The sequence below is a fragment of the Miscanthus floridulus genome, chromosome 9 (genome assembly GCF_019320115.1).
Source record: "Miscanthus floridulus cultivar M001 chromosome 9, ASM1932011v1, whole genome shotgun sequence".
Classification (NCBI taxonomy): domain Eukaryota; kingdom Viridiplantae; phylum Streptophyta; class Magnoliopsida; order Poales; family Poaceae; genus Miscanthus; species Miscanthus floridulus.
In genome coordinates this window covers 97,394,472-97,407,375 of record NC_089588.1, presented here as the reverse complement: position 1 = coordinate 97,407,375, position 12,904 = coordinate 97,394,472, and the positions used below count along the sequence as shown (strand labels likewise).

The 12,904-nt window shown below is 44.7% G+C and overlaps 2 protein-coding genes and 1 pseudogene across 2 annotated transcripts; all 3 read left to right on the top strand.

Moving 5' to 3' along the window:
• Window positions 1-2,301: 2,301 nt before the first annotated feature.
• Window positions 2,302-5,883, top strand: LOC136480362 (aspartic proteinase nepenthesin-1-like; annotated as a pseudogene).
• A 4,449-nt stretch (window positions 5,884-10,332) lies between these two features.
• Window positions 10,333-11,280, top strand: LOC136480361 (L10-interacting MYB domain-containing protein-like). Its single transcript, XM_066477932.1, has 2 exons — window positions 10,333-10,653; window positions 10,735-11,280. The coding sequence occupies exons 1-2, from the start codon at window positions 10,333-10,335 to the stop codon at window positions 11,278-11,280; spliced, it is 867 nt and encodes a 288-aa protein (XP_066334029.1).
• A 382-nt stretch (window positions 11,281-11,662) lies between these two features.
• On the top strand, window positions 11,663-12,655 carry LOC136480360 (protein ALP1-like). Its single transcript, XM_066477931.1, has one exon. It carries the CDS (start codon window positions 11,678-11,680, stop codon window positions 12,653-12,655), a length of 978 nt encoding a protein of 325 aa, XP_066334028.1. The 5' UTR covers window positions 11,663-11,677.
• Window positions 12,656-12,904: the final 249 nt, after the last annotated feature.

The following is a 12,904-nucleotide window of genomic DNA, read 5'->3' as shown; positions in this document are numbered from 1 at the left end:
TATAGATCTGGCCTCCTTACCACATCTGTCGGTCATCTATTGTAAAAATGTGCTCTATCTTTTTGTCATTCCTACCAACTAGGCAAACACACATGCCTCCATTTGTCCACTTCGACATCAAGGACTTCAACCCCTTTTGCTACTATTCATTGTTGTGTTTGGAAGCCTCCTATTTTGAGCACTTGTAGTTATAACTATTATTTGGTTATATGTTTGATTTTTTCAGTTACTTTGTTTGGTCCTTTCCTTTGGGTCATAAATCTGATCTCCATTAGCATTTTGTTGATTTCATCGCCTACACCTGCATGTAGTTTAGCCAGTTTGGCCATACACCCAAATGCTTCGAGGCCGATAGTGGCACCGAATTCCTTAACACCGCCACCACCTCGCTCCTAGCGAGTCATGGCATCTTGTTGCAACTCTATGCCCTTACACTTTGCCTCAAGTGCATGGCAAAGCCAAACACATGCTCTGCATCCTCAATAATTTTTTTTCACACCCTCCACATTCATGCCTCTATGCCTCCATCATACTGGGTGGAGGTGCTGGCCTGCACCACCTATGTGCTGAATACGAGAGCCTTCTCCTTGATCGATAATTGTATCCCATATCAGCTTCTTCATCACACCCTTCCCTAATACTCAAGCCTCCGTGTTTTTGTTTCCTTTGCTTCTCATTTTAATAAAGTGGGAGTATATATTATTCACAAATAGATATATCTCTAACATAATCATCTATAACTATGTGAAAAGTATATCCATTTATGAGCAATGTATAGTACCTCTTTGTTAAAATTATTTGAAATTTTTGTGGAAAGATTATACACCAAAAATATGTTGTCATGGAAGTTTGTAGAATTTCCTAACCAAGTTTAGTTATTATTACAATAATATAAAATTTCCTAACCAAGTTTAGATATTATTACAATTATTGTATGGTAATTTAGAGACAAAATGATGAGTTCCACCAAAAATATGCTGAGGCTGGGAAGTCGGCAGTGAAGGCCATGGCAGCAGTGGTGATGGTCATGCCTCCAGCTGCTCGACCCTGCCCTTCACCTCCGATGCCGTCTTCAACAATGACCACATAGAGGCATCCACTGTGGTAGTCCAGGATTCGAACCTAGACATCTTGCATTGTCCGGCGGCTGCTCCATCGCCAGGTCAAATCCTTGGAACTGCTTGTTGAGGGCTTCAACGTTCGACACCATCTAATTTGTGCTTCAAGCTTCATCGGTTTGCAAGGAGCCACCAGGTCGCTTTCAACCAGATTTGGGGGAATCAAAATTCCAGCCGAGCATCAACAAGCTCTAAGTACCAATTGTCACGAACGTAGATGAGTGCATTTCGGGGTAGAATCAGCAAGCATTTGGATGTGATTTGGGAAGAACTTGAGCGTGGCAGGAGTGTACAATGTACAATTTGGTTTCAGTTCTAAGAATAGGACAGTTACAGTCTGGTTGGTTCACCCTACAATCTGGCATATATGGGTGACACAGTCGTTGTGCCTAAAGGGCTACACTTTGGGCCTCAGCCCATCTACCAGAAATTCTGGCACATGACAACTCTTTAATAACTTCCCTCACACCACTGTCGGACATGATATCTCAGTGCTCTCCTAGTCATGACACCCTCCAATATAGGTATTAAGTTATTATCGGTATTATCTTATCCCCCCCTCCCCCCCTTCCCCCCCCCCCCCCCCCCCCCCCGTACCTCCCCCCCCCCCCCCGTACCTTCACGTCGCATGGTTCTAAACCACGAAGGAAGATGAAAATAGATGCTATGAATTTTCTACATTTCTTTTTCGATGTTGCAGATTTCAGGGACAGTTCTCCCACATCAGTAAAGCCCACAAGTTCGCCACAAACTGAACATCTGAAGTCTACAGCCCAAGGCCCTTTCCTGAGCAATCCCACAACGACAAACGACAAACGGCGGTACCAAGGTTTAGAGGCCTGAGCAATCCCATGTGGTAGGGATTAGGCACTTGGAGCCAACTACATGACATATATTAATGGCCAGAGGGCTTCTCCAATCCGCCCATGATCCATCATCCATGACGGCATCTACATCTATATGGTTATGCTCAACATTGATAACAGGATGTGTTTGGTAGATTTCTAAATATTTTATGACATCGCATTCCATGTGTTTTCTTCTGGACTAGTAGTACTTACTATTGTCATTTATTCTGTGTAGTCATGCTATTGTCAGAATGTCTCTATGCTCTGCTCATTCGCTTTTCATACATAAGCGGAATGTTGACCATAAGTTTTTTATCCTGATGATGACAGTATCTATGTCTGTATGCTCAAGATCGGTAAATATAACAGAATGTGTTTGGTAGAGCTAAATGTTGTTGCCATTGCTTTCGAAAAGATGTTAACCATTTACTAGTAGTATTTACAAACTGTTGTCATTTATCCTGTGTGATCATGCGTTTGTCAGACGGTGCAGAGTCTTCCAAGTGGCACCAACGTAATTTAACAGCTAGAACTCTGCTATAAATGCACTTGCAAGTTTCAACATGACACTTCAAGCCCAGCTAGCAGCTCACGCTCATCAGATGCATGGGTGCAATGCAAGTCCTAACCTTCCTCTTATTACTTGCCTCACCGCGCATCAGTTGGGCGGCGCCACCGCCGTCCGGCTACCGCTTCACGCTCACCCACGTTGACTCCCATGGCGGCTTCACCGAGGCAGAGCTCATGCGCCGAGCCGTGCACAGAAGCCGCCACCGAGCGTCCACCACGATGCTACCGCGTTATTCCACAATGTCTACCAGCTCGAACGCTGGCCCCGCCAGGCTCCGCTCCGGCCAAGCCGAGTACCTCAGGGGGAGCTCGCCATCGGGACGCTGCCGGTGCCGTTCGTCGCCCTAGCGGACACCGGCAGCGATCTCACCTGGATGCAGTGCAAGCCGTGCAAGCTCTGCTTCCCGCAGGACACGCCCGTCTACGACACCGCCGCCTCATCAAGCTTCTCCCCCGTTCCATGCGCCAGCGCCACGTGCCTGCCCATCTGGAGCCGCAACTGCACCCCTAGCGCGCCATGCAGGTACCGGTACGTCTACGGCGACGGCTCATATACTCCGCCGGCGTCCTGGGCACGGAGACGCTCACGTTCGGCTCTAGTCCCAGTGCGCCCGGCGTCTCCGTCGGCGGCATCGCGTTTGGCTGCGGCGTCGACAACGGCGGCCTCTGGTACAACAACTCCACCGGCACCGTCGGCCTGGGCCGCGGGAGCCTGTCCCTCGTGGCGCAGCTTGGCGTCGGCAAGTTGTCCTACTGCCTCACCGACTTCTTCAACACCAGTCTAGGCAGCCCGGTGTTATTCGGCTCCCTCGCCGAGCTGGCCCCCAGCGCCGTGCAGTCGACGCCGCTTGTTCAGAGCCCGTACAGCCCGTCGAGGTACTATGTCTCCCTCGAGGGCATATCGCTCGGCGACGCACGCCTGCCGATCCCGAACGGCACCTTCGACCTGCGCGCCGACGGCTCCGGCGGCTAGATCGTGGATTCCGGCACCATCTTCACGATCCTCGTGGAAACTGGTTTCAAGGTTGTGGTCGACCACGTGGCCGACGTGCTTGGCCAGCCGGTGGTGAACGCCTCCAGCCTGTACAGCCCATGCTTTCCGGCTCCGGGCGGTGAGCGGCAGCTCCCGGACATGCCAGACATGGTGCTGCACTTCGCCGGCGATGCGGATATGAGGCTGTATAGGGACAACTACATGTCCTTTAACCAGGAGCAGTCGTCGTTCTGCTTGAACATTGCTGGGGCCCCGTCGGCTTATGGTTCCATTCTGGGCAATTTCCAGCAGCAGAACATATAGATGCTTTTTGACATCACCCACTACTGGAAACAGAGACTTTGCCGAGTGCAAAATTCTTTGCCGAGTGTCAAAAATCGGGCACTCAGCAAAGACCTTCTTTGTCGAGTGCTGCACTCGGCAAAGAATTGCACTCGGCAAAGAGTTCTTTGCCGAGTGCCAGACACTCGGCAAAAAAGGGCACTCGGCAAATGACTTCTTTGCCGAGTGCCAGACTCTCGGCAAAATCTCTACACTCGGCATAGGCTGCCCGCGAAACGGTGTTCGGTCACGTCCTTCTTTGCCGAGTGCCTGCTGTTAGGCACTCGGCAAAGATTTGATTTTTTTTTTTAAATTCTTTGCCGAGTGTCCCAGATCTGGCACTCGGCAAAGATATAATTTTTTTTAAATTCTTTGCCGAGTGTCTCAGATCTGGCACTCGGCAAAGAATTTTTTTTAAAAAAAATACTTTGTCGAGTGCCCCTGGCACGGCACTCGGCAAAGATTTAATTTTTTTTGTAATTTCTTTGCCGAGTGCTCCTGTGGATGCACTCGGCAAAGAGGAATTTTTTTTAAAAAAATTTAAAACCCTCTTTGCTGAGTGCCTTATGCCTGGCACTCGGCAAAGGCACCTTTTGCCGAGTGACATGTCCCGGTACTCGGCAAAGTTTTTTTTTGTTTTTGGCCTCCAATTTTTTTGTACAGCCCTTTTGAAGCACCAGGAACTCCTAGTTACAATTTGGGGATTTTTTGTGGCTTTTTGATATATTTAGTTACTTTATTTCGTTTACTTGAATTTTTCCAAAAAAGAGAAATTTGAACTGCACGTGGTACGAATAATGGAATTTAATGATTCAAAAATTGATAGTCATGTTAGTGAGTGTTGTGAGAGGCCGTATCCAGGAACGGACCCAAAATTTCGGACATTTTGTTCACGAAACATGTCCGCGAAATTGCGTGTGAAGTGTTTTTAAATTCTATAAAAAGCAAACGAAGTCCGAAAATCAGGAAACTTGTTGAGATGTCGTGATATCATATGTGGAGGCTATGATAAAAATTTTAGAAGATTTCGTGCACGTTGTCACGTACGATGCTTATAAACCAGGACATCTCTACATGTGAGATCTGATATCACATGTAGAGATGTCCTGGATTGTAACCATCGTACATGACAACGTGCATGAAATCTTCTGAAATTTTTATCATAGCCTCCACATATGATATCACGACATCTCAACAAGTTTCATGATTTTCGGACTTTGTTTGCTTTTTATAGAATTTAAAAACACTTCACACGCAATTTCGTGGACATGTTTCGTGAACAAGATGTCCGAAATTTCGGGTCCGTTCCTGGATACGGCCTCTCACAACACTCACTAACATGACTATCAATTTTTGAATCATTAAATTCCATTATTCGTACCACGTGCAGTTCAAATTTCTATTTTTCGGAAAAATTCAAGTAAACGAAATAAAGTAACTAAATATATCAAAAAGCCACAAAAAATCCCCAAATTGTAACTAGGAGTTCCTGGTGCTTTAAAAGGGCTGCACAAAAAAATTAGAGGCCAAAAACAAAAAAACAAAAAAAAACTTTGCCGAGTGCCACGGATAAGGCACTCGGCAAAGAGGGTTTGGTTTTTTTTAAAAGAAATTTCCTCTTTGCCGAGTGCCTTCACAGGGCACTCGACAAATACTTTTTTTAAAAAAAAATTTAAATCTTTGCCGAGTGCCGTCCCAGGGACACTCGGCAAAGTATTTTTTTTTAAAAAAAAAGATATTTTTGAAAAAAAATAAAAAAAAATTAAATCTTTGCCAAGTGCCAGATCTGGGACACTCGGCAAAGAATTTTTTTTAAAAAAAATTAAATCTTTGCCGAGTGCCTCCCTGATCGGCACTCGGCAAAGAAAAAATCTGGGACTTAAGCGAATTCGGCAAGCGGCTGGCAAACAGACAGCCAGAGCCTGCCCCCGCGCCGCCCACGCCCCCGCGCCGTGCAGTGGAGTCCTCCCCCGGGCTCACCAAAGAGGAGCAGGAGCCGTCCCCGGCCGCCAGTGAGCCCAGGAGCAGCTAGCGCCCGCGGCGCGCGGCAGCATTCGAGGTCGAAGAGCTTGGGTGGGGGACCCAGCTCGCCGTTAAGCTCCGCATGCTCGTGGCGCCGCCGTGGCAGCACGTCCGCAAGGGAAGCGTCCTCAACATGAAGCCTCGCGGCGAGGTGATTGCTTCCGCACGGCACGGAGCACTTGCCGTTTATGCTCTCCTTTAATGCGATTTGATCATTTCGTACATCCTGAAGGTCTTCGTAATGTGTGTCTTAGCCTCTTAGGGCCTGTTTGGGTCCATTGTGATTATAATAATCAGCTAAAATAATGTAATTGTGATCCCAACAGGCCTAGATTATGACCTGGATTATATCCACCTCGGACCTGGTTTTTGGTGATCATGAATATTTTTCACTTGAACTAAGAATAATCTAGGAATCCAAACACTCACATCATTATAGCTCATAATCTAGATTGTAATAGTCCTCTGTATAATCTAAGATTATAATAATCCAGTTGTGATCACCCTTAATATTTTTGTGCTGGCTGTTTAGCTTTGCTTTCATAGAATTTTCTTATGGTGTTGGCTCCACTCTCGTCCAATATTACTTGCCATTGTGTAATCTAGACTTTGTCTTCTTCCCCCAGTTGTTGTCAACTTTGCTAATGTATGGCGTATGCTCTATGGTGTGACTTTGTGATTTTTGTTGTCGCTGGTAATGGTTGCAGATATCTGATGAATTGAAGACACGCTTCTCATCAGGGCTGTCACTACCACAAATCTGTGAGAATTTTGTTAAGGCAGCATATGACCCACTGTCTAGAACAAGCAAACGGACAAGCTGGTCAGGTCAGCGTGCATCATGCAGGTTATTGAAGGCCAGTATTCATGCAGGTTATGTCGGTTTAGGCATCTTTCCGGCTACACTGAATTATCTCTATTTTAGGAAATGGAACTAGTTTAGTATTTCTGAAAGCTAGTGCATATCTATAAGCATTTTCTTTCTTGTCTGAACCCAGCAACCTGCTATACTAGCCACTATTATAGTGCTAATGTTCATTATACTTGTGCTATACTGACCACTATTCTAAAAGCTCTTGTTAACTGACTAGTGTGGATCAGGTAGTGTTAATGTGCTATTATACTTGTGCTTGAGATATCATCGTTCATACTGATTCTATGGGTCCTTTCTGAACTCCTCAAGTAGTATAGGAGGAAGTTGTATTGCAGTTTTCATCGGGGCAGAGTTAGAGCTTGTGCAGTATGGTGCACACATACATTCTGCTGCGAGTACAATGTACAACAATAAATGCAGTTCTCTAGTCAAGCCTAAGATTTGTCTTGCTTTAAATTTTTGATCTGCTGCTGCACTGCAAGTTTTAAGTCGATCTTGTTCTGGCATGTATAAGGTAGTGTTGGATGACCTAGGTGTACAATTCATATTTTTATGTTCCTGTCTTGTTCACCGTGGAGAATTTTAAATTGCTTATGAGAATTCAGATTATATCTTTTGCTCTTTCTATTTGTATACATGATTTCCTTATGACCACTTAATTTTTGCAGTAAAAGGATGATAGGTTCTATTCTAAAGCAGCAGGCACCTGACAACCATAGAGCTGTGTCCGTAGCGGTGGCAAGCTCCTGCAAGTGCCAAAAACCAAGCTACTATTGAGTAAGTTCTTCAATATGATGTACATAATATTCTGAACTTGACTGAATTTTTTATACCCAAATGTCTGACCAGCTGCACTTATCTTCAGTGGCCATTTATAATGGTTTTGCAGAATGTCAAGAACATGCCTTACTCAATGTAGTCACCTATAGTATGATAACAGTTGCACTTATCTTCAGCTGCAAGTACCTATAGTATGATAATTGTTCTAAAAAATATTGTCTGATCATAAACAATTAAATATTAGTGAACTGATAGTAAATTCAGACCACTCTAACTCTTAAAATTATCTTGCAAAAGCAATGATATTTAAGATAGTAGCTGTAATCCGGAGACTACAACACAGAAAAATTAAGAATACACCTTCCATGCAAACTTCTGTACAAAAGAAGGAACTCTATGTTACTTGCTTGCTACCAATAGTGCTAGGGACATTCTGATTCAGATTATCATCGGGTTCTACTTATTGGCCTGAGCCAGATTGGTTTTTTTGGTGCCAAATTTGACAGAGAGGGACATAAATATGGTAACATATACCTAATTACTAACTGGTGAGCCAATATATGTTCTATTCCAGAAAACATCTCTTCTCTGGAATTGAGATCTCTTGGTCCAATTATTATTATTAATCCAGTAAACATGCATCCTTAGAAAGATCTATATAAATATTTGTGTACTTTACTCACTGTTTCTATTATATAAAAAAATCATCAGTTCAGTTAGTTTCTTCTTATTTCACTAACTTTATATGTGTATATATCAGGTGCTTTCTTGACCACTCTGAATACGCAACTGGGCTATCAAATATTGCTAAAGAAAAAATCACACAGTGTTTGTCCTTCTAGTGCCAATGCAGGCCGTGGGTTTCACATATTGAAGAACCTTGAAATCTTGCATATTCTACTGCCAGCTTTGTGTGCAGCAGTGGTTCTGACCACAAGTTGCAGGTTGAAATTTAAGCATACTTTTTGATAAATGAGCACCCTAGAACTTTCTCAATCATGATTTATGCCCCTCTTTTGGCAAAAAACAAAAGATCACGTACTATTTACTGACACAGTGTATCACTTTGACACTTTCAATTGCATTTAGATTGTAATTGAATTTTTATTCAGGATAAATCTCATGTGTGAGTTGACACAGAGCAAGAACTATTGTTCTGTACATGCGAATTTGTGTAGGATACAATCCAAATGGAACCAGTTTATATATCAATTGTATTTCATTTTGTAATACTTTTCTGTATAGAGTGGCCTTCTATGTTAGAAAGGCCACATTTTGGATTGCATACCAAATTGTTATTTTCTATATCGAGTAAGGTAGCTCTTATTCCTTGCATTTCAGGTATGATTGAGCATGTTGGCTGAGACCTGGTGCCTTAAATATCTTAGGTTGCGCTGCTGCTTCACTCTCTATGTCTAAGTAAAGGCCTGTTTGGGGCAGCGTATGCTCAGCTTCTGAGCGGAATAAGCAAGTAATCCCGCACAAACGGCCCGCGATCGGTGTCCAGTCGCGAACGCGCTTCCGCGATCTCCCGTCGCCCGCAGCGTATCCGAAAAAGCGAGCCTTACCCTGCGTTTCCGAAATCGCGTCGGCTTTTCCTCTCCATGCCCCTCCCTCCCTCCCTCCCGACACCGTGCTCCCGCTCGCTCCCTCCCCGGCGCCGCCTGCCATCCCCCAACGCCTGCTCGCCCGGCCCTCCCTCCTCTCTCCAGATCCGCCGCCGCCTCCCATTCCCCAACCCCTGCTCGCCTCCCATTCCCTCCCCTCGGCCAGATCTGAAGGAAGGGCCTCCCATCCACCTCCACCGGTGCTCCAGCCAGGGCTGCTCCGGATCTGAAGGAAGGGCCTCCCATCCACCTCCACCGGTGCTTTGGATCGGCAGGCCTGCTCCGGATCCGCCGGTGTGCCAGCCTGCTCCGGATCCAGCAAGGGCTCCATCCCCACCACCGGCTGCAGCTCCATCCCGACCTCGACGTCCTCGACGACCTCCACCGCCGGCTGCCACTCCGGATCTCCGACCTCGACGTCCTCGACGACCTCCACCGCCTGCTGCCGCTCCATCCCCACCACCGGCTGCTGTCCAGCAAGGTGAGCACGCAACACTGGTGTCCTTGCTTTCACTTGTCTGAAAATGCATACTGCTAGTGCCAATGCTTGCTGAAAATGCATCATTCGTCTGAAACTATGGCTCAATGCTTGTTGTGTAATTTGGTTCTGTGTTGCTTGGATTAAACAATGGGCGCGGAACGGTGGTGATTCTGATTCAACAGAGGAATGAAAGGTTGCACGAGCAGCTGCTACTTCTACTGCTGCTAGCTGTATTATTCAGGATAGTGAGCTGATGAACCACTGGCAACTGATCATTTTTTATTTTCAGCGTAGTAGTGCTTTGCGCTTAACAAATCCTTGCAGACTCTGCACCTGTGTGCCTGTGCATCCAGGGCAGCTAAGCTAGCTGCTTCCAGGCAGCTGCAGTGGTTGCCGAGTGCTTAGGATCACTCGATCGATTTGCAACGGGCTCTGACAAATTGCAATCGTCCAAGATAATAATAAGCACTGCAATTTATATTAGTCCTTGCTTTCACTTGTCTGAAAATGCATACTGCTAGTGTCGAGTGCTTAGGATCACTTCGATCTGGAGAACACTGACCTTGTAATTTATATCAGTCCATACTGCTAGTGCTCTGTTTGTTGTTTGCTCTGTTTGCAAAATGCAGTTTGGTTCTGTAGGATTGCAGTGCTCTGTTTCATGCTCAGTTTGGTTCCAAAGTACAAGATGTTTAATTAGGCAGTTGTGTTTTATAGATGGAAAAAGCATCAAAACCTCAAGCAAAATGGGATACTTTTGTCGCCAAAGTTTTCAATGAAATATGCGTAGAAGAAGTGCTTGCCCATAACAGGCCACACAATTGCTTGAATAGTGTGGGTTATGCTAATTTGGTGAAGAAGTTCTTTGAGCGAACAAAGAGGCCATATGACAAAGAGCAAATGAAGAACAGATGGGATGTACTGAAGAAGAAATATGCACAGTGGAAGACCTTGAACATGAGAGCCACTGGGTTGGGAAGGGATCCTGTGACTGGATGTATTTCTGCCAGTGATGAATGGTGGACAGAACAAAATGCGGTGAGTAGTTAAGATGTCGTCTTTTGTATTTTAGTACTCAACGGCATGTCATCCTCTAATTGTTATCATTTAATGTTTCAGGCTATGCCAGGATGTATAAGTTTCAAAACTGCAGTTCTTGAGCACGAGGAAATGATGCGGATAATGTTTGATGCTATTAGTGTGACTAATGAGACATCCTATGTTCCTGGAAGTGGTCCTGACGATGGAGAGGGTGAGGAGCATGAGGCCGGTCATGGTGATGGTGATAGTGAGAGAGTCGAAGGGAGAGGCTCACCACATGTCACACCAAATGCTAACAAAAGGCCAGCTCAAGGTTCCCCATCTGGAAAGAAAAAGAAGACATATAGAGATCAACTTATGAAGAGGTTGGTCGACACATATGAGAAGAAGGCCCAAAGTAGTAAAAATTCAGCAACTTCTCACGCGGTTGATCATGTTAGAGATGAGATTGGGGCTATGTTGGAGCAAGTCATTAGCGATGGTGCTGAAGAAGGGAGTGATGAACACTACTATGCCACCCAATTGCTTAAGAAAAAGGAAAACCGTGATGTGTTCGTTACTTTGAAGACACCGAATGGGAGGCTTAATTGGCTGAGGCGGGCATGGGAGGACCGGAAAATTTAGTGTTGTTATGTAGTAGTAAAATAAATTGTTTAGTTCCAGACATTATTTGATGAAAATTTAGTGTTGTAATGGGTACATTATTTGATGATTTATGTCATGACTTTGCTTGTGCGAATAATTATTTCTGTGTATATGCTTCCTCTGTTCCTTTGCTCATGCTTCATAATGTGTACCTATTTTAGGTGCTGAAATCAATATGAGCATCTCCAGTGATGAGGATGCAAGTCAGGATGAATCGGGTACTGATGAGGATTTCATGGTTGCATATATTGCAATGGAATTGATGGGGTCAACAAGCAGTGTTGCAAAGAACAAGGAGGTGGTTCCGGATGTACCAGTCATGACAGGGATACAATGGGTTGAAATCCAACTAAATGATAGAGTGCAGTGCTACAACATGTTTAGAATGACAAGGTCAGTGTTCCATCGCCTTCATCGGACTTTGGTTCAGAATTATGGCTTGAGATCAACTAATGATATTTGTACCAAGGAAGCCTTAGGCTTGTTTTTGTGGACATGTGGTGCACCTCAATCGTTTAGACAAGTTGCAAATAGGTTTGGTCATTCTTTAGAAACTATCAGTAGAAAGTTTAGTGAGGTACTTGACTCAATTTGTAGACTGTCTATTGACATCATAAGACCTAAGGATCCACACTTTGGTACAGTTCATCCAAAACTGCAGCAAGCTAGGTTCTGGCCTCATTTCAACGATTGCATAGGCGCCATTGATGGTACACACATACCTGTAACTGTACCAAAAAGTGAACAGGCAAAATACATTGGACGACATGGTTATGCTTCACAAAATGTCATGGCGGTTTGTGACTTCGATATGCGGTTCACATTTGTTGTCACGGGTTGGGCTGGATCTGCTCATGACACTCGGGTATTTTTGGATACTTTAGTCACCTACAAGGATAAATTTCCACATCCACCTGAAGGCAAGTATTACCTTGTTGATTCTGGGTATCCTAATAGAAAAGGATATCTAGCACCTTACAAGGGACAAAGGTATCATGTGCCCGAATGGCAACATGGTCGTCATGCAGTGGGATCGAAGGAGGTGTTCAACTATGCTCATGCATCCCTCCGAAATGTGATTGAGCGGTCATTTGGAGTTCTCAAGATGAAGTGGCGCACTCTCTTGCAGTTACCTAGCTATCCAATTGAGAAGCAATCAAAGATTATCGTTGCTTGCATGGCTCTTCATAATTTCATTAGAGACAATGCCATATATGATGAACATTTTGAAACATATGTGGAAGACAGTAGTGGTGTTGGGTCCCAAGTTCCTTCAGCTGATGGTGGTGGTTCGGCGGATGATATTAATATGTGTGCTTTCCGTGATGCTATTGCTAATGCGTTGGTTGGGTGATTCATTGTTAGAAACTTGAGTATTTTGTAGCAATTACATTACCCAAATAGATGTTATTTTCGACTATTATTGTACATTGCAACTTAATGGAGCCATATTGCTATGTGAAACTTTAAAAATATTCCCACTATTGTCTTCAGATCATTGTGACGAACCAAAAGAGGTATAATCAGCCGCAGGGGTACATAGGTCAATTTACATCCAGGACAGATAATCTACCAGAAATAATCAGGACAGCCAAACGCCCAG

Excerpts from the sequence above, each read along its gene's own strand:
- LOC136480361 (XM_066477932.1), top strand. The coding sequence starts at position 10,333 with ATGGAAAAAGCATCAAAACCTCAAGCAAAATGGGATACTTTTGTCGCC. Across the intron at positions 10,654-10,734 it reads GGTGGACAGAACAAAATGCG|GCTATGCCAGGATGTATAAG; the intron begins GTGAGTAGTTAA and ends TTAATGTTTCAG.
- LOC136480360 (XM_066477931.1), top strand. The coding sequence starts at position 11,678 with ATGTTTAGAATGACAAGGTCAGTGTTCCATCGCCTTCATCGGACTTTG.